Below are 27,740 nucleotides of genomic sequence, written 5' to 3'. Positions count from 1 at the left end.
ATTGACCCTCATTGTTTCATTCACTAACTTGTGTCCATAATTGCAATTTATTAGAAAGAAAATTCTGTCAACTGTTCAGTCTATTTTTTTTTCATTCTCCCACTTGTGAAGTGAAATTCACATATGATAGGTTATAATGTTGTTGTTAATGTTTGTTATGTGTCTAATTGTTTGAAACTAGTGTATATGTAGACAATCGATATTATGTGGGGTTAATTGCATTCATCTTTTGCTTCTTAACTGTCTATGTATGGTATATCTATTAGTGTAGTGTTCTACGTTTACCTTCGTAGAACAAAGTTTCTGAAGGCTCTGGATTAAGTGTAATGGTAGATTGTATATAGGGAAACATTGACTTAGAAAGCCGAACTTTATAAATTTGTAAACTTTTTCCTCGCACATGACAACCCACTTCATTGCTTTTAGTCATCTTTGGTTCAAGCAAGCTAGGGAAACTACATTTAGAAATAGCTGCATTCACATGTTAAAATTCAATGCCAATATAATGGTTTCCCTACCTAATTTTAGAACTCTAAACTTTTCTTACTTTACAATTAAAAAAAATGTAATTATTTAAATAATTTGCAAATTCTGAAATGTCGGAGACTGGAGCCGTGGGGCCATCAGAATAATGGAAAGTTAAATATTTATAACCGGACAGCTAGAAAGCAGGACAAATGGGCGTCTGACTCGACTACTAAGCCGGACACGGGACAGGACCTTCAAAAGCCGGACTGCACTGTCAAAAGCAGGACATCTGGCCACCCTAATTGTATAATAGTCTAGGCGCGTAACTTTGATGAAGAAATGGAAGTTAGAATTACAGCATGAAGTGTGTGAAAGAGAGATCTTTTCTTTTTTTCTCTTTCTTTTGAAATGTCTGTAATGCGTTACTTGTTCCGTCCACTGTATCGCTATCTGCCCTCGCTGCTTCCTTCAGGCGTGACTCAGCGTGCCTCGGTGGCTAGTTTGTGCATAGCACAAGTCACGAGTATAGTATGCATGATTCACGTGTAACGCATTGTTGTAATAACTTCGTTTTGTCGTTAACGAATATATGCTTTTGCTCTCTTGAATATGAATAAAACTAATTGTGGGAAAAAATAACTGAATACGAATCTGCTAATAGTCTATTTATATAGTTTAATATTGTGACCTCAATATGGTCCCTCATCCCAAAACTTGTGATTGTCTTCACAGAACACTTTTGGGGAGAGGGGCGTTGTGTAAATTACAATGTTTTGGCATTGGGTATATTAGTAGTATGTTGTTCAAACCTTGGACCTCTAGGTGATAATGCTTGCAATTATCGCTTTGATGTTTTATAGCTGTTTGTATTAGGCATTCTTATTATGTAAGCAACTATTTGTCATCTCGTTGATTTGAAGAGAAGCATCACACTTTCAATCCCGGGAGCATCTTTCTCTCTCTCTCTCTCTCTCTCTCTCTCTCACACACACACACACACACACACACACACACACACATATCTATATATATATATATATATATATATATATATATATAGTGGTAAAAAATCACAGTCGAAAAAAAAGTTATATATTTTAAATAATTTTCATACAGGTTGAAAAACCAGAGATTGATTTATTTCTCTATGTTCAAGGAGTTAGAAGAGACCAGAAGTTTTCACCTAACAGTAAAATTCTAAATATTATTCTATGCTACATGACTTCTGTAGGTGAGTGGGTCACTACAGAAATAGGTTAAGAGGCATTTAACCACAGTTACACGATTCATATAAAAGACTGCCGTAAATTTGCTTCGGGGTCCAGTTGGCACAGTGGAGAGGCAAGGCAGTTGTTTTGAAGAAGTCTCCATCGTTCGGAACATAGAGATGGACCTCTCCTGCCCATCAAAGGTTGGATCTTCTGGTCTCTTCTGCCGAATAGTATTGTAAGTGACTATCCTTCTACTTATCCTGTAATATGGATAAATGTTGAATTGTGATTTTCAATAGGAAATGTTAAAGATTCTTACCGTGTAATAGGAAATGTCTCCCATCTAATTCTCACTTACATAAATATTCAATTAACTAGCTTTCATTTTTGTTACCACCATTAATTAGTTATTAATTTTGTAACTTCATTTAATTTGTCATATCATATTTCAATAAATCATTGTAAATATACTAGCAACCCTTCTTACATCATTTAAATTTATGTTTCCATAATTTAACTAAAGATGTATCTTATTTAGCAGTGACAGGCATTTTGGTTAGCCAATGCTCTTGCCAAGATAATTTGTTTACATTTGCTAATGACGTTATGGCTAACAGAGTTAAATATTACACCCCAAAAGAAAAGTACACCACAATATATATAAACTTTCGAACTAATGGTGGTTTTCTTCTCAGAGCATGATGATCGACAAGAGTGCATACAATTTTTACGGCATGTCTGACATGAAGGTCTCTGCAATAGGAACATTTCTGAAGAGACATGTGCGAAATTCGGAAAAATTTCCAGTATTTCCGATGACCGCCCTCTGATACATACCCCTGATTAAATATACCTGCTTCCTTGTTTTCATTGTTTCACTTCTCTAATAAATTTCACTTGAATTTTAAGTCGTTTTGACTTAACATATTAGACGGGTAATACCCTCTTTTCTACCACCTCTCATGTGCTGTATGCATTATTAAAAAAATAAAATATATATTCCTTCCAATAGATTCAAACTGACGTCCATTGAATTTGTAATCTAGCGCCTTAACCACTACAACAAGATCGTTGCTTAGTAAGCGCTTAGTTATTGGTATATTTGTTCGCATTTGTATTTTAGGTCCCTACTTCGACAATTTCTACTCTTTTTTCTCCATTTAACAGCTGTTTCTGGCTTTCTCTTTCAGTGTCGTCCTTTATTTACACGAGGCACTATTCGTATTCATAGCTTGTGCCCCTCTTCAGTGTATATTCAGATTAGGCTGTTCTTCTTGCCCCTCATTACATATTTGATTGATTTAATTCTCATATTCTCCATGGGTGAAGCGCAGGGATGCCAGACTCATAAAACAGAGGCACATTTACTTTCCTGATAAACAGTACTTGTATATAGATTAGCAAGTACAGTTTTGCTTTAATTAAAAGATTTCACCAACTTTCACTAAAATCGAAAGTCAGTACCTTTGTATCCAGAAATCTGGCAACTATGTTCATAGTGAACAGAAACTATTCTCAATTTAAGTGTATTTAACACAGAAATCACTTTTGGAAATTCAAAATTAATTTGAGTACAATTCAGTAGACAGGAAATTCCTTTCCCACGAAATGTCTTTGTCATACGTCAATTTATCTGGTGAACATGTTCAAGCTGAATTTGGAAGTCTTATTTTCTCTGTCCACAATAAATATTCAGTATTTAACAATAATGTAGCATGCTCTTATTGCGTTACATTTAACACTGTCTGTATGTGAATAATACCATGTTTACAAGGGAGATAACTTGTGCTTGAAAAGTGTGAAAGTAGAGACCTACACAGCATGGGCGCTGTAAACACTAAGTATTGGGGAACTTTGCTTTCATTTTTTATTCAATTTTAACTCTTTACAATTCATTGCTTTGGACAATTTTATTATTTGTTACAATTTTAATATATTATATGCATTTTCAATATATTCATGCGCCGCTTATCCTTCTGTATTATTACATTAATAGTGTGATAAACAATTTTATTTAAAACAGGCAAATTCGGCCATCTTGGCTCGTGCCATTTTAGTACATTTACTTACTTGAAACAATTTATAATTAAAACAAATATAGTGACATAGTCCACAAGGCCCTAATGGCTGGGACTTCCTTTATAAATCTCCCGTAAGGGAGATGACTGAAAGAACTTGTGCTTGACAGCAAGTATTCACTCAGAAAATTTTATCCTCGGGAGGGCTAAATGAAATTGTGAGAGGCCGCATTTCAATGTTATTTTGGATTCTAGTGGAATACCTTTTATATCGCAGATTGGAATAACGTCAGTATTGCTCCAACACGGTTTTTAGTATTACATCTATTTACGAATTTACAATAGGTTTGCCAATTCCATCTTTTTTTTTTTTTTAAATGTTTATTGTAACAACGTTTCTTGGGATCAACAATTTGAATTTAAACCCATCATAAATAGATATGAAAGTTCACAATTTACCATAGCATGGAACCAATTAACTGCATTAACGTATTCATCTTACAGTTAGTTACCCTTTTCTGCCTAATTCACCTGAACATAGGAAAATATGATCAATTGATAGTAATAAACGCCTTCATAAGACACGCCGCATCTCTGACCCGTATTACGTCGTGTGGCCATTTTGATACTATCGGACATGTATTAGATAAGATAAGATAATGTTATATATTAGATAAGCTGTCTTAACTTCTTATGCTTGCTTTCGTATTTCCTCTGTTTTGCAATAAAAACAATTTCAAAATGCTCGACTGAAAACTCTGGTGAGAATTTTTTCTAGTTCGATACTTGACCATGTGAGTTTGTGGTGAATCTCGAAGGGCTTTTCTCGAGGTTAACCTATGCATTTCATCATTTCGTTTTTCTTAAAATAATAAGTTATTTTCCCTAATCACCTGTATCCATTAGTGTACGTAGCATAATCGTGGGATGTGAAAACCGGGAATAGGTATTTTTATTTATTTATTTATTTATTTTATTTTATTTTATTTTATTTTATTTTTAGTAAAGGAACCTAGGTAAGCTTAAATCTGAATAAGAACTCCTTGAGATTGGATTACAAAGTAAACTAGATTGCAGAGCACGTACATAATAGTAGACAAAAACGATGAAAATAAAAAGTGTTTGCATTTTCTACCCTGTTCAAACACTGAGCGTTAATGCTCGTCTTCCTCTCGGATTCATCTTTAATATTCTTAAATATTTGAGAGAACGGAAAGGAATAAACGGTTCGTTGCCTAAGTTAAAATGTGTCTGCTTTATTGATATGTCTTTACGACTCTGGGGAAATCATCAAAAGATTACACTTCGTACCAGACTGGATGGAGGAACAGAGATTGAATATGAAGCAGTAAATGATGATGTATATATCTTCCTTCTTCTGTGTTGTTACAAGGTATCTTTATTCTCCTTAGGAATTGTTTCCTTTTTCGGTCTCTCTGGCACACTCTCAATAATATTCATATACAAACCCATGATTTAGTTCTACTGCAATATTCACATTTCTGATCGTCATTCAGATATAAATATAAGCACTTCATAAAGATTGTGTAAGTGATAATTCTTATCTTTAGAAAACTTAATTCAGTGTTTTCTTGGGATAAAATAAAATGAAATGAGATCTTTAAGTTTTACGTTCCACATTTATGCCGTCTAAGCTAAGGAAACGGGATGAAGAGAAATGAAGAAAATGGTGGAATGAAGAAAGTGGGAGGAAATCGGGAGAACCCTAGAAAATACACGCACACGATGTTTGTTCACCACAAAGTTCACTTGGCGCGAACTGGAATCGAACCGAAGACCCCATGCACCAGAATTGAACATCCTACCACTGCCACAGCGCGGCCTTTTTCTTGGGATTAGTTCAACTATTTTTACTTTCTTACTCCAGTTTGTTTAATTTACGAGAAACTTTCAGAGTAATTGTAAATTTTAACACAAATGGTATAAATTAGTCATTAATAAAGAAAGTAGGACGAAAGCCACGACGTCACAGTGGTAGAACGTTCACTTCAGATGTGAAAGGTACCTGGTTTGATCCCAGACCATGTGAGTTTCAGGTGGACAGCATCATGTCCGTTGGATTTCTCGAATCAGCGACTGAAAGTACAATACAGTAGTGAACAGAATAGAGGTAAGTATGAGCATAATATTGTGGTTCCTTTTTAGGGTAATAATACATTATTCTCTCTGAAAAATTCACTGTTCTACACACATTCTGTTACATAAATGAAAACACCCATTCTTAACTAATTTGGAGGTGCTGAATACGAAAATGAAATTTAAAAAGTCCGATTGTCTCGCGTTTGGGAGTAAAAGGGGTGGGTTATATCTAAGCGTTCCCATACTTTGTATATATGTGGCAACACTATTCAAGGTCTGAGAACGTCACAATCCGATATATTATGTCAGCATTGGTGGCAAAATATACCCGCAACATAGGTCGATAACCCGACGGGTCAAGGGGGACTAGTCCCCCTATATTATAATTTAGGGGGACTAGGCCCCCTCGTCCTACGTAAAATTGCTGTTATATGACGAAAAATCTTAGTAATTCCTTTGGGTCTTTTCCTTTCTAACGTCCTGCATTCTATTATACGTTATTGCTGGCCCAGAGGGGTAAAGGGGGCTTTAGATGGACTAGGCCTCCTGGTCCTACCTAAAGTTGCTGTTATTTGATTAAAAAGCTTAGTAATTTCGTTGGGTCGCGCTTTCCGCATGTTCAAATTTATGGTATTCGAAATTCCGTTAGTGAAATAATTAGTATGCATTCATTTTTGCAGTATGCATTCAGTGCCTTAGGGAATATTTTATGTATGCAGGTTGTGCAGCAACGTGGCAACATTGTTGGCTCGTTGGCAACATAGCATGCTTATCAATAACACTCACTTGAGATATGCCGCGTGTTCAGAGAAGTATTTCACTTCAGTCTGCGCGCAGTTATTTTCTTTCTGTATGTCGTGTGTAGCAAGTTACGTGTGTTTGTGTTTGTACCAAGTGTTTTGTGCTGTAGAGACATGATGTGATTTGTGAAGTGCTAATCATGCTTCGTACGTGTGTGAACAAACCAGACAATTTTTGTTACATATGTGGGGAAATTATGTTTAAGCCGAGAAAACGTGCCTTAACGCCTGAAACAAGGAAAGCAACTTCTCGTACTTCAGATGCAAAGTGGGAGGCCAAGACCGAACCTGGGTTCCTCACGTTTGTTGTACTACGTACTCTTCTACTCTTAATGCATGGGTACATGGAAAACGTTGCCGTATGAAGTTTGGAGTGCCCATAATGCGACGAGAACCTACTGATCATACCACTGACTGCTATTTCTATTTGGTCCCACCTATTCGGAAAGGCTATACCAAAAAGAAAAAGGAGACTTTGGTGTACCCGGATCCACGTTCAACTAGACGTCCTATTCCTCACGGCTCCGACGTGCCAATACCAGATCCACCAGAAAATGTCAACATGGCTATAGATGACGATATGCAGAATAGAGAACAGCGTTCAACGTCTCAAGATCCAGACTTTTCCACAACTTCACCTTATCAGAAACCGCATAAAGTAACACAGGCCGAATTAAATGAACTAATCAGGGACTTAGAACTTCCCAAAAACAAAGCCAAATTGTTGGCCTCACGGCTGCAACAATGGAATTACCTCGCGGATGATATGAAGGTAACAACTTTTCGCTACAGATATAATGAATTTGTTTCATTTTTCAAAAACACAAGGGCAGCTGACTGTGTGCCATGACATTAAGGGACTCTTTGTAGCAATTAATATACCATATAAGACCGCAGAATGGAGACTGTACATTGATTCCTCAAAATTTTATCTTAAAGCAGTTTTACTACACAATGACAATGTTCATTCTTCAATTCCTGTTCTGTATGCAGTTGATGTTCAAGAATCTTACGAAAACATGAAAGAAATTCTTAGGTTACTGGAATACGTTAAATATGGGTGGCAAGGCATTTGCGGTGATTTCAAGGTTATTGCTATTCTGCTAGCTTACAAAATGGTTACACAAAGTTTTGCTGCTTTTTATGTGAATGGGACAGTCGTGCTAGAGATTCACATTATAAGAAAAAAGACTGGCCTGTACGTTCATTATACACACCTGGTAAGAAAAGTGTTTCTTCACAACCTCTTGTAGATACTACGAAGATATTGCTTCCGCCACTCCACATTAAATTGGGACTGAAAGAAATTTGTGATGACTTTGAACAAAGATGGAGCGGCATTTAAGTATTTGTGTCGCAAACTCTCACGCCTAAGTTTTGAAAAAATAAAAGAGGGGATATTCCTTGGACCACAGGTGCGTCTTCTGCTGCGTGATTCTCAATTTGAACAGACAGTGTTGGGGAGCAAGCAGCATGGAATTAGGGGTGTTCGATAAGGCTGAAGACCTATCGAACTTCAGGAGTGAAAATTTATCGAGTTGTCATCGGTTACTCGAAACCGTTTGAGTATCTGAAATTATCGAAGTTTTGGGTATTATCGAAATTTCGAGTATTATCGAAGTTTCGGGTATTATCGAAATTTCGAGTATTATCGAAGATTCGGGTATTATCGAAGTTTCGAGTATTATCAAAGTTCGGGTATTATCGAAATTTCGAGTATTATCGAAGTTTCGGCTATTATCGGAATTTCGAGTATTATCGACATTTCGAGTATTATCGAAGTTTCGGGTATTATCAACATTTCGAGTATTATTGAAGTTTCGGGTATTTTCGATATTTCGAGTACCGGTATTATCGAAGTTTCGGGTATTATCAAAAGTAGTTATAAACAGTTCGGTTCCTTCACCTCTCCAATGATTTCTTTTTGCATCCAAACTAGTCAAGCAACTTTTTTCATCTGATAAGTTATTGCAAAGTTGTATTTGTCCAAATCATATGTAAAATTATTTTTCTGCCTGCCCTGTTATTGGTGCAATCGGCAAAGTGACTATTAGTGGACTAACGTTGTCTTGGATTCCAATTTCATTCGGGTGATGCATGTTTTCTCTTCTTCTTTCTCTCTTCTGACAGACTGCTTAAACCTTGTACAGATCTGTGGGAAAAAACTTTTCCTTCACTACATTGTTAAGAAGAGAAGTTATAAAATGAACACTCTGCATATATGTAATACATATTATATACAACTATGATAACCTCGAATACATCGTTTCTTTCGAACACTCCGATAATCCCGAACTTTTCTAAATATTCAAGCGACTCGACAAGTGCGATCATATTGATATATTTCTGTATTTGCTGCTTTCAAACAATTCGAGATTCTCGAACAGTTCGAGTGTCTCGAAGTTGTCTAATGTTTCTTAAATTTCGAGTGCCTCGAACACTTCGAGAGTCCCGAACATTTCGGGAGTCTCGATCATTTTGAGAGTCTCGAACATTTCGAGAGTCTCAAACATTTCGGGAGTCTCGAAAGTTCGATAATTCGATAAAATTAAAATTCTTTATCGATGAAACGGTTTTGAAATGTTATCGAATTGTTATCGATTACTCGATTATCGGAACAGCCCTACATGGAATGCATTTCGAGAAGTGTGTTGTAGTTTTCTCGGGAACAGGAGAGCAGAGAACTGCGAAGAACTTGTGGACAATCTTCTGTCATCTTACGAGAATATTTTGTGTAGAATGTCCGCTAAAACTGCATGTTCTCCATTTTCATTTGAATTTCTTTAGTGACAATTGTGGTGATGTCAGCGACGAGCATGGGGACCGCTTTCATCAACAAATTGCGACAATGGAAAGAAGATACCAAGGGAAGGGAAGTGTAGAGATGTTAGCTGATTTCTGTTGCAGTGTTAGGAATGAAGAAACAGAAGTTAGTTACAAACGGCAAGATAAAAAATCCAGGAATTAAAGAAGGTAAGCCTAGAAATTCAATATTTGTAATTTTTGTGCTTATAATATTTAAGGGCTCTATTTCAGTGAGAAAAGAGCTAATTTCTCCTGTACAACAAACAAGTGTGGAGTCAGTAACTATACTATATTTATACCAACCATAACGTATAAGGGGATGCAGAAAGGAAGGGACCCAACGAAATTACTAAGCCTTTTCATCAAATTACAGCAATTTTAGGTAGGACCAGGGGGCCTAATCCACCTAAGGCCCCCCTTGACTCCTCTGGGCCAGCCATAATGTATAAGGGAATGCAGGACGTTAGAAAGGAAGGGACCCAACGGAATTACTAAGATTTTTCGTCAAATAACAGCAATTTTACGTAGGACCAGGAGGCATAGTCCACGTAAGCTATAATTTATGGGGGACCAGGCCCCCCTTGACCCGTCTGGTTATCGACCTATGTTGCGGGTAGACTCTATATTTTGCCACCAATGCTGATATAATAGATTGAACAGTGACGTTGCCAGACCTTGAACAGTGTTGCCACATATATAGAAAAGTATGGGAACGCTTAGATATAACTTACTTCATTTTCGTATTCAGCACCTCGAAATTAGTTAAGAACGGGTGTTTTCATTTACGTAACGGAAAACAAGTTAAAATTTGTAGAACAGTGTTACCGATAACGCTCACGTATTATTTATGCCACGCTGCTACAGCAGTATATATGTAGACCCTATATATATGATTAGTTTTGTACTTATCAAATAACGACTGTTATAATGTTTACAAACACCTTACATGGAACTATCTTCAGCTAGTACACTTATAATCGTTTCATAGTTAAATTTTGTACTTCTTGAATATTTCTTGTGCTTTAAATTTCAAGTTAAACCATGGCCTCACATTTCACATGGTCGTAGTGCTAAACATCTCTACAGGTTAACTGAAACTGCTCAATGATCCTATTTGCTGAAGCAGTGCTCAAGATTTGATATAAATATAACCAAGCGATTTTTTAAAACTTTGAGTAATCAACCACTTTACAATTTCCATACTGTTGCCCACGATGCAAAGTTAGGAATTGTCTCGAAAGGATATCCTGAAAGGTGTTAACTTGTCTCGAAAAGTACGTATGTTTCTATTGGAAGAACTTTGTTTCGTCTCGTCTCGTGGACAACACGGTTCTTGAGGTGTTTCAATTATTGCCTCAGCTTCCTCAAGTGCAGTTATCAAGGATAGTTTTAGACTTCATGGTAGAAGAAAAATGTGTGCTTGAAGAAAAGACTCTTAGCGAAACATTTGTCTCTAGCGTAAACAGAAACACTAACTTGAGCTCTGACCAATTGTGACGATAAGAGATTTTAAAAACATGTATAGGAGGTAATGGTTTTGTAGAAGATATCTAAATCTTATAGATTTCGGAGTGTTTTTCGATGTTATAAACGGAGCGAAGGAAAAAATAGACACTGACACTGTAGTTTTAGAACCTCATCTGGGTGAACTAAATTATATACATTGATGCTATTAGCATAGTGGGCTTCATTCCTGTATTAATACAAAAACACACACAAGGGGATAAATATTGTTCACGAAGTCTAACTCTTAGTGTATTTGACACGCAATCGAAAAGTTCGAATCAATGATTGGTCTTTCCGACATGTTTACCTCTGTTCATCCAATCAAATGACGGGATGGTTTTTGAAATTATAGGCCTTACATGACTTTCATCTACTTTCTTTGCCATTGTAATTTTTAATTGTTAATGATTCTAATGTAAATTGGATTTGGAAGCTGTGTCGGGATAAACGTAAACAGAAAAGGAATATCGACATTGACGTATAGGCTATTTGCAACGCAAGATAATTATTTTGAGTTTCGTCGGCGTATTTCCGTTATAAGGCAAAAGTTAATCGTTCATTAGGCTAACAATCATTTGGATTTTTCCTGTTCGAATATGAAATTTCTGCCATATGATGGGTTTATGCGACAAGTACCGAACAATTCACATAATTAAACTGCGCCCAATAAACGATTTTAATTTTTGAAATTCGTAGCATAGTCTTCTCTCTCTTCTGTTGTTATCCGTCTCGCATAACATTTAAAGCTCTTCCATCAAGTTTGAATCTGATTGGAATATTGAATTGGCATCAAGAAATTAATGTTCTAGCGATGCAATTTTCATTCATACTTATTTTGACCCACCTTCATTTCGTAGACTTTTCGATAATTTACCACGTCATTTTGTAATCCCTTGCCTAATGATTATGCGTGTTCACTATCTACTGTTTTGAATAGTGCAGAATGTTTTTTTTTTTATTTTCGGCAACCTCTAGCTCTGAAACTACACGGTTTATATATATATATATATATATATATATATATATATATATATATATATATTATATGAACATTATTTTAATATTTATTGTGCAGATTCAGATTCGTTTCTCAAATTAATAACACAGCATTCACTAATTTACCATATACATAACAGAAACCTATACATAACCCTGTACTATCTTTCTCCTTCAAGACAGCTCTTATGTGGCTTGGCATGGAGTCAGAGAGGTCAAAATAGTAGCATGTGGAATATTACCTATTCATATTTCGCGTGCAGTACATCGTCAGTTTCATGAGAAACAATGTTGGTAAAAATCTGTTCCGGATTCGTGTCTTGAGATGATCAATTATGTTTAGTTCCGTGGATTGGGCGAAGCAGGGAAGGTTTTCAAATTTCTCCAGACATACTCAAATCACGCCGCTTCAGTCTCAAATGTGTGATTGGGTATATTATCATCCTGAAATACAGCGTGATTACACAGAATCATCTGGATCATAGGGTGCACAACGATTAGTGTTCCTAAAATGACAATATAATCTTGAGTAATGACATGAGCGATAAGCGTTAGCACATTACCTACTAAATCTAAAATTGGGATAATGCATCCCACAACACTACGGAGTCGCTGCCATGTTTCATGTTGGGATACTTCGAAACACTTCTTTGGACGTACATCACACATAAACATAGCCCGTGATTCAAAACAAAGTGATAAATTACTCACCAATCATATCTCATATTACCGTTTTTAGCGGTCGCTTTGCATGTTCGAGACACCATTGCCGACGTGCTAAAGCGTTATTACTCATTGTGAGCTGTTTTGGCCATGCAACCTGACAACGTATGTCCATGTCGTATAACTCAGCGCACTGTGGTTGTCAACACAGGCGTGGGATGAGTTGTTTGGAGTTTCTTTGTCACTTCCATCTCAGTCACACGACGGTCCGGATTTTCTAACGCTATTTCTCTTCGTTGACTCGTTTTACCGTGAGTTGTGTATCACCTTCAACATTGTCCCTCGCACCGCATGAAACATACTTGTCATTTCCTTCGTGCATGCACCACATAATCCAGCGATAACAATTTACCATTTTTGGAGATCAGAGACGTCACCTGTTTTACACTATCATTGTCTTCTCAGTTCGCTGCACACTGTCCTTCTACTGCTGTTGGCGTAGTTCGGAGGTTGTCCTAATACACCACCACTAATAGATTGGCACTTCAGAGCCATCTGACCATTGCCACCCAGACGTCTGACATGGCTTCATCTGCAAGTATTTCCGTTATTCTGATAACCGTCTGTACATGTAGGGTATATTTTTTATATGAAAATTTGAGTTTTAACTATTAAACTGTGAATTTATCTTTGTGTTGATGGTCTAAGTAATCACTTATAGGTGTCTTCTTATGTTCTATAAAAATTGAGCCACAGTTATTCTCGTTCTCATTCTCGGATGTCTTCATTCGTTTTCAATATTTCGGTAAGTGTACACAGAAACTCTACTAAATCGTTATTGATATCCATAATAAAATTAAAAACCTTGCACTGAATGAAGTAAGAACGTTTGTTTTCTCAGCTCTAGTGTAAAACTATAAGATAGCAAAGTATTTGAGGAGATTTTTCATGTCTCGAAGGGGTTTCTTCACACGGAAAGGGAAATTTGTATTTTTAATAAGCTAATGAGAACTTAACCTGTTCACAAGCTGTCCTCAGTAATTGTTTGCGTTTTTATAGCACTTATTATTGTTTATTACTAATGCATCAAAATAAATGTATTTGCACGCAGAATGTAAAATACTCCAAATTATAAGATAACAATTGTAAATTTTAATTGATATTATCAGTACTATATTAAAAAAGTTGAAGTGAAACAATATCAGAAATTCCAATCAGTATGCCTGAAAATACACATATTTGTTATCATCGTATCAAATACACATACTTGTCATAGGATTCTTAAAATTGTCAGTGCAAGTCTGCATAAGTAATGGTTTGGTTATTAACACCTCCATGTAGAATTATTCATGAACTTTCTAAATATTAACCGCACGCAGACTGAAAGGAAGTTTTCAGATTATTTCCACCTGTTTGAGAGGAATAATATCCAGGACCAACCCATCGATTTTCGGGACGTGGGGTAAAAGTAAATTGGGTCCGAACAATGTGATTGATATGTGAGCATTTCATATCAAAAATGATAAACTATTTTGAGCCAACTTTGATTCTTCTTATTAATCATAGTCATGTTCCACTATGAGTGCACTTCGCAATATTAATAGTATGAAGTTGTAAAAGTGGATTACAAAATGATGGTTCACCATCTCTAAAGGGTTTGAAGCACAAGTCTAAATTCAATAAAGAATACTTTGTACGTTTTGTGAAGAGACCAAGGTACGGGACCTGGTGTAACTCTTCACTTGCTTTACTCACTGATCGTGTCATACTATGCATAAACTTTAAAACTATTAGAATACATTCATAATCATTTAAGTGTATCTAAAATAAGAATTTTTTAGATTGTTTTGCTTAAAAAATAAAAATCGGATCATCACGATTAAATACTCAATGAACTTTTGTACATGCCTTTCATTACGATTTTGTTACAATTAAAAACAAATCGATTAAATATCAATGTTGTCTTAGTTTTCAGCATTTGCAATCTCAGAATCAAATCCATGTACGAAACAAAATCCATTACTTGTGTTAATGCGGAACACTTTGAAGACTTCCTGTGATTGTTTCTGAAGAGCGTACCATCCAGGTTTATGCAAGACAACTTCTATAGATATAACATCAGCAAATTTGACTTGAATAGGTGGAATGATTGGGAACGCTAGTTGAGAGTCAAATTTAGTTCGTTCCGAAAATACAAATTGATCATGAACTTCACAGTTTTTCAATATTCTAATTTCCATGTGCTCTTCGTAACTACATAAATCCACGTTTGGATGTAGTTTAGCCAGTGCATCTTTGTTTACTGATTGAGATGGAATTACAATCTTGGCAATATCTCCAGCGTACTCAACGACGAATAGCTCAAACACATGATCGCTGTCATCCCTTGATTGGTAGAACGGGAAATCAATGTTACTTGGAATCACTTCTGCAATTTCTGTATAAGAAAGATCTTTAAATCCTATCGGAAATATATTTCTCTTTCTGGTACAGGAGCATATGGTATTTGGCATTGGCATGCACCCTGGCTTTGCGATGTTTGAAATCGTAGCAACTATTTCTTGTGGCAATAACAACCCAGATTTAGCAGGTCCCTTATTGAACTCACTTTCTGTCATTGTCAGAAATCGAATTTTACTTAAAAGAGGAAGAATCACTTGTCTCCTGTTTGCAATTCTGGTAGGCAACTTTCTTTTCTCACATTCATCCAAGGACCACTGAACTATTGCAAACCACAAATCCAATTCTGAACGTATCCTAAGAGGCTCTTGATCAAGTACATAATTCCAAACACCGACATCAACACTAGTTACGCCTGGGCATTTCAATGCAGCTTCGCATTCGTATTTCAGCATCTAAAATACACAATAATGAAATTATTTATAAAAGTAGTAAGTAATTTTCATTGCCAACATATTTTCAACACGATAAAATTAGTGATATGCTGGTGGATCTCGAAATAAAACCCACTTGGGAACAAATCACGTCTTTATTTTATGGAATCACGTCTTTATTTTATGGAATGATTTATTCTACTGTACTGTAAAACTCAAGACTTCAATGCCACTGATTTTAATTTTAAAAACTCATGCAGAACGATTTCATTTAACATGATAGAAATTCTTCTTTTATTTTAGCTTTGTACTACGTTCAGAACTCTAGTAGTAAATAACATTGTATATTTTCTCAGTGTTTTAAAGTATCTAGCTTAGGCACATTTTCATGAACTTCGTAGGTACCATTATAATATTCCCTAAAGATAATTCAGTGCAAAAGGGTTAAGAAAGAAGGCAACATATTTCGTAGAAAAATACATTAGAAAAAAATATCAAACTTTTAATGTGATTATTAACGTCGTGGATCGTGTTTTACTTCCATTTGTGGAGAAAAAAGTGAGTTTTGTTTCGCATTATGAAAACTACGGTTGGCTGTCAACTATACGAACACAAAACTGGAACCGGAAATAGAGGTGAGAAGGTTAGAGATGGAACCTGTTCTTCAGTCTCTAAATACATATCAAAGACCTTGTTATATCTTACAATTATTGACACTGATAATAAAATCAGAAATTGTACTAATCCATATCAAAAAGTGATTGCTTCCTATATCTTACAATTTTTAGTCCATGACGATCAAAATTTAAACCGGAACTAGCAGTAGATTTGAACCTCTTCTAATTGCAATAAGTTAACTAAATTCGGAGTTGAACCTATTTGTATGGTGTTCAATCCGTACCAAAAACTGCTTCTCGCTATCTATTACCGATTTATCACTATAGTAATGAGTACTGAAACCAGAAATTGTAGATTTTGACCATTTGCTGTTTAAATATAGGGATAACAGTCGAATAGAAACTTATTTTTGGGACGTCATTTCTTGCTCTCTCTCTGACCGGTTCTATATAAGACTTCCCATACTTCTCCATAGCATGATTGGGGAAACTTAAAATGGTAGGCACCTGAAGAGAAAACGATATAGTTAAGTATTTCAGAAGGACAGTGGAAAAGACATGATTGAATTGTACTTGAGCAATTTTACGAAATAATAGACGTATACTGCTCTTGATAGAAATAGATTTTGAATGTGACTTTAGTTTTGTTTGCAATTTAGTTTCCTTTTCACATTTTACGGTTTAAGGGGCCGATTGAAGAACTTGTGATTTAAGTTCTTTCCCGGAAATTTAAGCAAAAAAATACCATGTTACGATTTATATTGTAAAATGATGAAATATTTTCAAACTATAAGGATCCAATATTGTTACCAGAAGATTATAATAGATAAACAAGGGTGGAGATAAAATCTATTCTTAAAAGGCAAAGAACAATTTCAAATTATCTCCTATCATCTTTGCTCTATACGGCTTTAGTATTGAAACAATTAATGGAAATCTAATATATAAAATTGAAAGTCACTACGTTTGCGACTTAATAACTCTTGAACCACTCGACCGATCTCGATCAAATTTTCAACATAGATGAATTTTGGACCTGGGATGGTTCTTATCATCTCACTTTGAGGGTGCAACTTTAGGGAAGAGGAAGGGGTAGATATTTAAAAATGATCAAAAATAACCGATGGGTTGCTGAGAGGAACATTCACGCTTCCGATGCCGTTTAAATCCAAATTCATCCCGGCTACTTGGGGACGGGAAGGGAAGATATTTAAAAAATGATCAAGAGTAACCGATATTCGTGTCAAATCCGTAGTTTTCGGGGTCGTTGAGACGAACAGTGACACGTCCGATACCATTTAAATCCTAATTCAAACCCCATTGCACTTTATGTCCAAAATGAAAGTATTCTCCCCGTGTGAAGAACGGGCAATCTACTAGTATCTGCTATTTCTGTTCCAATAGAAGGATAAACGAGGATATGAAATCTACTATTGGCGTAACGAATTCATATTAAAATCCATTTCTCACCTACTCATTATCGTTGTTTGCTATATCAGGATTCAATACTAAAGCTAAAACTGAAAGATGCCTACCACTTCTGGTTTCAATACAAAGACTAAACCGAAGATGAAAACTATCCTTGAGATTCTGTGTACATAAAAATGTCTCTCGGTTCTCTTACGTTTTTGCTGTAGATTATGAAGTGTTGAAACTGAAAGTGACTACAGCTTTAGTTTTACGATGATTCAATACTGAAAACCAAAAACAGTTAAATCGCTATTTCCGTTTTCAGTAACCTACTCTTGTAATTAGGAGCTCAAGTTTGAAAGTATTTGTCCTTCCCTCTTACTTCTTATGCTTTATGACCATCTAATATTGAAACCGTTAGAATATGTTGAAAACACGAGAAATGTTCAGCAATTATTGTCCCTGATATAGAAGGCATTATCTGAAATAGATGAAATTGTACATGAAACATAATGCATCCGTTAAATGTTTAGAGAGTTTCAGGCATGTCGAGTATGTAATATTAATCTTCTGCTTTGTTTTCCAGATCAAGTTGAGCGACAATTGAGAAAATGGACAAATCTGAACAAAGAGCCGTCATTAAGTACCTCCAGAGGAAGGGATTAATACCCAAGGAGATTCATGAAGACATGGTGAATTCATTAGCTGATAGTGCCCCTACGTATCAAATCCTGAAGAATTGGTCATGACTTCCGGTGCGGCAAGAAGAACTGTGAACATGCATCAGGTGCTTGATTGCCTTAACAGTGTGCACACCAGAAAACATTAACATGGTTCTCTACCTGATAGTGGCTGACAGACGACTTACTGTGTGGAGGTTAGCCGAGGTTACCAGCTTGTCACTCGGTTCAATAGACACAGCTTTACACCCAACACTTGGAGATGCACAAGGTATCAGCTCGATGGGTACCACGAATTTTAACCATTGATCAAAAGCGTGAATGAGGCCGTTGGTCAGAGACGAATTTAGCCTTGTTTAAGAAACACCAGGGTAACTTTCTTGCTAACTGTGTGACTGTAGATGAAACTTAGGTACATCATTACAATCCAGAGTCCAAGCAACAGAGTATGTAGTGGCGACAGCATGATTCTCCGTCTCCCAAGAAATTCAAGACAATGCCATTATCTGAGAAGCTTATTGCCAGGATTTTTGGGATAATAAGGGCGTACCATTCATTGATTATCCCCAGGGTCAAAACACAATTACAGATGACTATTATTCACAAGTGATTTCAAGAGTCAAGGATACAATTGAGGAGAAACGCAGAGGGATGCCACATAGGGGAGTGTTGCTGCTGCAGGACAATGATCCTGCTCACAGAAATCACCTTACCACCGCCGCTATTGCTGAAGGAGAGTTTGAAATAATTAGCACCCTTCATACTCTCCATATCTTGCCCCACGTGACTTTCAATTGTTCCCCAAACTTAAGGCCGTGTCTAACGTTTTCAGCTGAGATAATCAATCCTATATAATAACATGGTGAACTTCTTTCCAAAGTATTATGAAAACTATTTGTCTTACGCAGTTCAAAATTCCTCCAGATGTTAACCTACCCTAATACTATATGTTAACTTTTTTTATTTTTAATCTAGCTCTTATAGATCATTAATATTACTTTTTGCAAGGAAATATGACAGCGCTGCAAAGCACATAAGCAGGGTTTCTTTTCCTGTTCGCGGAAGTGCATATATGTGATCCATTCACACCATTGTTCCTCACATATCTTCAAAAAGTTGGTAAGGGAGGGGAAACAAGTTACGAAATCAGATAAGATTTTTCATCTAAAAATGCGGAGAATGCATATCTTCGAAGTTTTGTTAGTTGACAACCTGATCATATGATCGAAAGAAGAAAGGGTTGCGGGAGGCAAGACTGGCTACTGTCAGAAATGAGACAGCCTTATCTACGTACACATATTTTTACTTGCATTTTATAACAAGCCTTCTTGTCAAGCAGGATGCACTTTTCCTATTTTTCCCATTTCAACCATTTTTGATCCTAAATCGTGATTCTTGCGAAGCGAAAAAGAGGAGCTACGTCAGAGGAAACGCAAAACTAAAAGCATTATCATCAATATTTTGCTTTCCAAAACAAGGAATGTAACTTTAAAAAATAAAACTTTAAAGGAAATATGTGGGAAGATGAAAGAACAAATCATGGCATTTCACAGTAATAGGCCTATACAAAATAAATAAATATTACAATATTTCTGAGAGTGTAGATCATTTGTACCTGATATTGGTATTCCAACAGTAAGCAAGTGAAATATTTTTCACTTAATTTTGACTGAAAACCTTATTTACAGATTTACATATATATGTGAACTAGCTCACATATATATGTATATTGCTAGTTCACATAATGAGTGGATAAACTTCTAGTTTACGCGCATACCTACCGTTGTTAACGCATCTGCTCCCTACAGACGCACCAACGCTCAAGTCCACTAGTTCATCCTATTTTGAAGGCAGTGTTGTTCACGAGACCAGAAATTTCTCGTCTTGATTATAATCTCGAAAACCACATCAGAAATACCTTTCTAAATTCGAGACGAGGCAAGAAATATAACAATTGTCGTCTCGTTTTCGAGACGAGACATTTCTCGAGTCCCGTGGACAACACTAATTCACCCAAACACTTGATCTCAAACACTGTTTTAGTGTTACATGTTTCATATGTAAAGAAACTACAAATTGATAAAATGATAGTACGAAAGGAATGAAGAGCATTTATCTACGTTTCAAACATGCAAGTCATTACACAATTTACTCCAATAATAAGTATAGTTTAAATGTTGTTATATCATACTATTCGTGGACCAATTGTGACGCGTAACGGTTGTGATAACTTACAGATGAAATTAAGGGGAAAATATTACATAATGTATTTTACATAAATTATCAAAACGGAACAATAAAATTTCGAGACAAGAGCGAAAGAAGTCTTCGAAGATCGAGACGAGACTGGAGCTAACAAATTTAAGAGACTATACGAGAAAACCTTACTTCTCATCTCGTCTCGTTTCATGGGGAACACTATCTGAACGAAATAGATAGCATTCTGTAGTAGCTAACTGGCAGAATTTGGTGCATTTTTTGGCATGAATAATCGATTTTGGCACGGCATATCAATCTGCAAGCGTCTCATCAATCTGTACGCTATTATTGGGGCATTAGCCAAGAACAGAACATTGTAGAATGCATTAGGTCATTATTTAGGAATGAAATGAAATCTTTGTATTTTACATCCCACAGTTATGCGAGCTAGGCTAAACGAGACGGTAATGATGAGAAATGAATGAAATGATGGAATGAAGAAAGTGGGAGGAAACCAGAGAACCTCGAGAGAACCCACGAACATGGTGTTTATCCACCACAAAGCCCACTTGGTGCGACCTGGAATCCAACAGGGGACCACACACACCAGAGGTGAACACTCTACCACTGAGCCTCCGCGGCCACCGTTATTCTTTAGGGCATAATAACTTATATAAAAGAATTCTTGAAATTCCGATATTCTTAATCTGAACGAAAATAGATTTGACGAATACTGTTTCTTTTACCTGGGTTTATTAAACTTCCAAACTATTCTATGCATAAGGATTGCAAGTCTAATAGAACGGCTATGTCCGTCTGTCCGTTAACAGTTATCACACCAAAAGCGGCAAGAGATATCGGGAAGGGTTTTCCGGACTCGATTTAACGTCGTAACAATAGGTTCCATCTTCTCCTTCAATCTTCTATGTAAATCGGAAGTGATAGAGATCGACCGTTTACGGGCCATAAATCAAAACCTATAATAGCTAGCGAAAATCGATTTAGGGAGTTGATTCAACGTCTCTAGGAAATATACCATCTCCATTCCTATCTCTATTGAAAACCGGAACTGGTAGAAATTTACTACTATTTCCGCTTCAATATTGATTTTCATAGAGCATAAACGATACGATATATCGAAAAGCAGTTCTCGATCGTTTTCTTCTTACACATATATTAACTATTTTTGTAGTTCGCTGTACATCACAACAGGGTAAATCCTCTTTGATCTCTATGTAAACTTTGTCAGTTGATTCGACAAATAAGCGAGCTTAATCTACACTATACAGTTGGAAACTACTTTTGTAAGATGAACACTTCGCTCACTTGAAAACAACATAGATAGATTTTCTAAAACGTTCATACGTCGATAACTCCAATATGCCCCTACAGGTAGATAAACATTCTTGGAGATGTTTACGTAGAATCAATGAAATCTTTAATATGTATGAAGAGAGAGAAACCAGACTTTGCTCTTATCTGCTCTCAATCTGCATTCCATCGGTTTCTTTATCACCGGTGACAACTCAAAGTTCGCGCACGTGACGTAGCGGGGGCGGAGAATGAAAGAAACCTACCTGGTTAGCCTCCTATATGCTGTTCTGCGCTGTTGCAAAATGCAGCCATTATCTTACACAACTTTTAAATGGAAGAAAATTAATTTTTAATTAGCGTTCTCAAATATTACCCTAGCATGAAAAAGTAAAACTGAACATGAAATATTAATACTAACAAACATGTGGATGAATTTCGAAACGTATAAAATAAATAATTTTCATAATATTTTGGAAAGAAATATGCCATGTTATTATATAAGGAAATCCCAACGCATTTCGAGTGTTGGACACAGCCTTAAGCAGCACCTGCAAGTGACAAAAGTTTGGTAATGATGAGCATGTTATGCAGGCTGTCGAAGAATGGGTTCTAGCACAGCCATCAAGTTATTTTAACCTTTATTCGTGCTCTCTCTAGAACATAGGTGGGAGAAGCGCATTACAGTGAGGGGGGACTATGTGCGAAAACGACAGATCTTCTATGTCGGGTACAATAATTCTTGGACACCTCCTCGTAATTTTGAAAACATGCTGTCTTTTAGAATTCTTGCTCTACGCAAATGCAGGAGTTAAATCTAGCACTTCCAATTTAAGAGTGGGGCTGAAGTCTACAGAACATTCTTGGATGGAACGTTGGAATTTCTTTCACAACTTTTTGCTGTCTCTTACCCCTTTAATCTACGACGAATTAATATTGAAACCAGAAATGGTGGTAGACTTCTTCAATAAATGGTTTCAGTAGGATGAGAAGGATATAGTGTAGAGTAGATTACACCTATTTTTGAAACGCTGAATCCATTTCGGGAAACCATTTATCTAAATTTCTTATAAGTCTGATGCCTTCCGATAGACGAACGAACGGATACGTATAACAATTCTATAAGATTGTTTAATTGGTTGATTTTAAATTTAGTATCCAACTTAGTGCCAAGGCTACATGAGATGGACCTGCAACTTAACGTGGGATTCGAACTACACAACCTCCCATCGGGAATCGATCTGAGTCTCCCGCGCCGAAGATACATACACTAACCATGTAGCCACGAAAAAGTTCAATCTGTTATATATGAAATTTGAAAATGACTATGTGACCTAATAACTCTTGAACCACCCGATCAATCTCGATCAAATTTTCAACATAGGTGAGGTTTGAGCCGGGGATGTCTTTTTATCATTTCACTTTGACAGTGAAACGTAGGGTAAAGTGAGGGGAAGATATATATATATATATATATATATATATATATATATATATATATATATAAATGATCGAAAATGACCGATATTAGTGTTGAATCCACAGTTTTCGAGGTTGTTGGGGTAAAGTGACACGCCCGATGCCATTTAAGTCCAAATTCAGCCCTGCAACTTGGGGGAAGGCGATATATAAAAATGATCGAAAATGACTTATATCAGAGAGGCTTCTGTAATAGTAAAAAGTGACTGACTAACGGAACATGTTACTAATGTTTCTTATTTTGACCCAGCGAAGCACGTAATTGTCGGTAGTACCTCTATAAAGTTCAGCATACTTATGCACAACATAATTTGGAAATATAAAGAAGTGGGAAATGAGATTATTTTCCTTAAGTCTTTATATTACTTTAAAGCAACTCACTGAATAATGTAAACAGTATGAACAACCTGGAAAGTTGCCAGATTGTATCTACCAAATACTATTAACTAAAATATCCTAATAGCTTTTGTCAGGTTATTTCTTGTAAGATGAGTAGCCTGGATGTACAAGTTACTAATATTTACATTGTGGTTAATATTATCTAACACTTAACTTCCTATATCATTTGAAAATCTTTGAAACTATCAAATCAATTCATTTAATAGCATTTACTAAATATGAATTGGGTCGTTTTCCAAAATTATCATATTGTTAGCTGTTACTCATTTAATTACGAAAACGAAGGAAAGGGTTAAGGAAGGATGCCGAAGTTGTTAAACTCATAGCCGGAGCTAGGGATGACCAGGGTGTCTCACCTTTCTTCCTGCGAATACCTTCAGTTCCCTGAAGCTTTGAGGTGTTTGGTTAGGTAAATATATGTTGAAAACAAATGTTAATAAATTCTTACTGCTATTTCGGTATAACAGGGTATTCGGGATAAAAAATAAAGGAAGAAAGAACAAGTTGTGATTTGGTTGTAAGGCAAAATAGAGAACCCAAACTAAACTTTTAGCATTTTCGGCGCATTATTTCTCATAAAAACGTGACCTTTTATTTATTTATTTATTTATTTTTTGATCATAAGGTGACTCTCCTTAATGACATGACAGCAATTCCTTGCGTTGCTGATGAAGAAATTGATTTATTCATTTCTAATCTTTATAAATTCAAATGTTCTATTGAAAGGAATCTTGCGCTTATTATGTTAATCTGGCTGCTCCGGTATTTCCATGAACGTCTAGGTGTTTATTTTATTTCTGCAAACACGCATGTTTTGTATTCATCTAATAGATTTAGATATCAGTTTCGTAATAAATTTTCAGTTTCTAGAAGCTCTTAAAATCATAGTAAACTATCTAATTTTTCAGTGTATTTGAAATGCTTATTTTTCACAAGCAGCTCATTCAGGAAAATCACATTTCATCATAATAGCATTTAGGTACTAAGAAACCACGAATGTAAAGTGAACTAAAATTAACTCCCCAAGTAAACTTTATGGTGGACAAACACCGTATGTGTGGGTTTTCTCGGGGTTCTCCATTTTCTTCATCCCACCATTTCATTCATTTCTCATCATTACCGTCTCCTTTAGCCTGCCGGCATATACGTGGGACGTAAAACTGAAAGATATAAAAATATTAACCGCCTTTTCCACTTATTTGAGTGTATCGACTCGGGCCTGTTTAAAGGAGCAGTTCGAGTTAAAAACAAGTTTGGTGCAATAGAAAGAGAAACAAAAAATAAGAGACCCGTATTTTTTATATCTTGATAGGCCGTCTCGTTCAGCTTCTACAGGCATTTTTTTTATGAATCTTAAATGGTGACGTCATGGGAGGGATACGCGAGAAACTCAATGGGAGTCAGCAACCACTCCCTTGTACGCAGCTGATAAACCTTTAATAGTGCATTGGATTTAATAGATTGTGTTTTGGATTTGTTAGCAGTCTTGCTCTGTGTTGAATTCTTGAGGGACGTTTTTGTTAGTTGTTTTTCGTACAACATTAGTATAAAAAAGAGTAGAGAGAGAGAGCAGCAATTACGTTTGTTGTGCGAAACAGTGTTTCTTCCAGACATGTTTTTAGGGTGGCATTGCCTCCCGGAGCTCTGAGAGATTCCCCCCGGAGGAGACCAAAATAATACGTCAATAATATAATAAATACAAGGTATAATAGTACTGTGTAAAAATAATGTACCCTTTTCGAACACGAAGTGTCCCCCCCCCCCCCCGGATTTTTTTTCTGAAAGAAACACTAGTGTGAAGTAGAAAACACGTGTTAGTACAGCGCGTGCTGTGTCTGTGAAGTGAAGTAGAAATGCCTAATACCTGCTCTATTTTCGGTTGTAATTCTTGTGCAATTAAAGCTGCGGACAAAAAGTATCTTTTCTTATGTTTCTAAGTCGTGAGAAATCACCAGATCGATATAAATTATGGCCCAAGAAAATCAATGTGAAAAAATGTACCAAATAAAATCACTCGTGTTCCAAACATCTTGAAGAGCCTGCCTTCCAGAAGTCAAGTTTACTGAAAAAGAAGTTAATGCCAGTGGCGGATCTAGGCTGGGGCCGGAGGCCTAGGTCCCTCAGTTTTTGAGGGATAAAATTGATTTAAGCTATTATTTAGATATTTTTGAAAGTTTTTAGTAAACATGATATACTATCATAGTCTGGGTTCTGACCCCCCCTGAGTTTTTGCCGTCTAGATCCACTTCTGGCTAATGCCAGGAGAATTATTTACACGCAAACTGAGAAAGAATGCTGTTCCAAGTATATTATTGAAAGGTTTAAAATCCGAGCCATTGAACAAGCACTGACCTATGTCCAGTTACCAACGTACAAATATCGTACAAGATGCAATTGACGGTTGAGGTCAAGACGAGGCATTAGAGGGTAATAGAAACGATATCACTCATGATTCTGAAGATACTGCTTTAGAAATAAGCTATACAATGTGAATTAGGGAGTGAAATACACCGGTTTGTAGAAGGAATCAGTGGCGATGACTGTTTCTGAAGACATTGATCCATCGTTTAATTTCTCTGTATTATGTGACAATCATGATGAAACGGGTGATGAGAGTTGTTCCGCGGGCAGCTATGAAAATAAAACAAATTTAACCGGTGAAGTGTTTTTCGTATTCTGGCAAACTTTACAGATGTTATTTCATTTTTGCCTCATATGTTGCGCTCCTGTACATAACTTGAAGCACAAAATTATAGGGTCAGCGTTAAAAATAGCAACAAAACGTAAAAATGAAAACACTTATGTTTCCGAATCGGAAGAATGATTAAAGAAAAGGTACTTAGGTGTTGCAGCAATCTCGTCCGCCATCTATTTACATATTGGTTTCGATTTTTTTTGAAACGCTGAACTCATGCTTTATAGGACACGTTTTATAATATTATAAAAACGTTTGTACAGCCCACCATCAGATATCATTTTCTACATGCAGATGATATTTCTAAGTCTTTGCAATCAGTTCTGGAAAAGGAAACCGCACTTAGAACGTGCCTCCGCACCTCTCACAAACGAAATGCTTGGCACTGTGTAGTATGTAAGCCTGCTCTCGCTTCTTGCCCACCTATGACGTCATCACAAAATCTTTCTTCCTCTGTTACTCGCTAACGACTGAACGTATCGCGATCAAACAAACACTATTCCCTTTAGAATTTTCAACTCTACAATAAATTGTAAAAAAATGCATTTCTAAGTCGAACTGCTCCTTTAAGTTCATTTTCATTTTGAGGCAAATACGGCTATAGTTATCAATATGAAACTAAAGCATGCACTCATGAATTCCATTGGCGCTCTAGAGATTGTTATTCTGTGTTCTAAAACTACAAGAAATGACGAGTGCATTCCTTGGTTTCTACTGTTGTCTGAGTAAATATAATCTATGTATAGTAACTGGAAACGTCATTCTTCTTGTTTTCATAATTCTTATTAGCATATATACTTTTACCTGAAAAGTTAATATCTTTTTTTATTTTATAACATCTAGCATAAATGATTGATTCTCACATTGAAATATTGAGAACAGAAATTTCATTAAATCATACCTCAGTAGCAGCTCTTAATACCTCGGTATTCTTGTAAGTATAGCCGCACTGCAGTGAAACCCAAAGAGTGTCAAGTGCTAGATATTTACAAATAGCTTTAGCACATTCAGGTCTTAAACCAGAGATATTGAACCTCTCCGCTAATTGGTACATATTTATGGCTTCAATACTGCTTTGTAGATCCAATTCATCAAGGTATATATAGCTGGAAAGAATAAAATTAAAAGTAACACAATGTTTCCCATTAACTACCATTTTCATGAAACATACCTTCACTTCTTGAAGTAAAACTTTCTACGTTACTGGTAGAAAATGTTTGTTATAGAAGAACATTGTGAAACGATATAGCACTACATCAAAAAAAAAAAAAATATTAATAGACGGTTAAATGAAAATATAACATGAGTACATATTACAACGCAGGGACATGCATAAATGACGCATGAGCGTCTAGTGTCTTATGCATTTAAACTGAACTTTGTCGTGTTTTACTATTTGTACTGCAAATGCACCTTTGGCACTGGAGATTCGGCTTTTATTTCTGATGGGAGTTTATGTCGTTTGGATACCAAGTTTACTCCAAAGCTATTTGTCTTTGGTGCTGAAAAGGAAATCATGAACTGGAAATAAAAACACGGACAAGTTAGT

The 27,740-nt window shown here is 36.0% G+C and overlaps 1 protein-coding gene across 1 annotated transcript in view; it reads right to left on the bottom strand.

Annotated features, from left to right (window-relative positions):
• Window positions 1–14,487: 14,487 nt before the first annotated feature.
• The window catches only part of LOC145667728 (BTB/POZ domain-containing protein 2-like), a 39,372-nt gene continuing 26,119 nt past the window's right edge, over window positions 14,488–27,740 (bottom strand). The window contains exons 4-5 of the mRNA XM_081735182.1: window positions 27,093–27,297; window positions 14,488–15,422 (exon numbers count right to left, since the gene is read on the bottom strand). Of these exons, the coding sequence (XP_081591308.1) occupies window positions 14,532–15,422; window positions 27,093–27,297 (1,096 nt within the window). The 3' untranslated portion in view covers window positions 14,488–14,531. The remainder of the gene's footprint in view (window positions 15,423–27,092; window positions 27,298–27,740) is intronic.

The sequence above is a fragment of the Thermobia domestica genome, chromosome 1 (genome assembly GCF_964235325.1).
Source record: "Thermobia domestica chromosome 1, izTheDome1.hap1.1, whole genome shotgun sequence".
In the NCBI taxonomy this organism is placed as follows: Eukaryota; Metazoa; Arthropoda; class Insecta; order Zygentoma; family Lepismatidae; genus Thermobia; species Thermobia domestica.
This window is presented reverse-complemented; position numbering and strand designations above follow the sequence as displayed.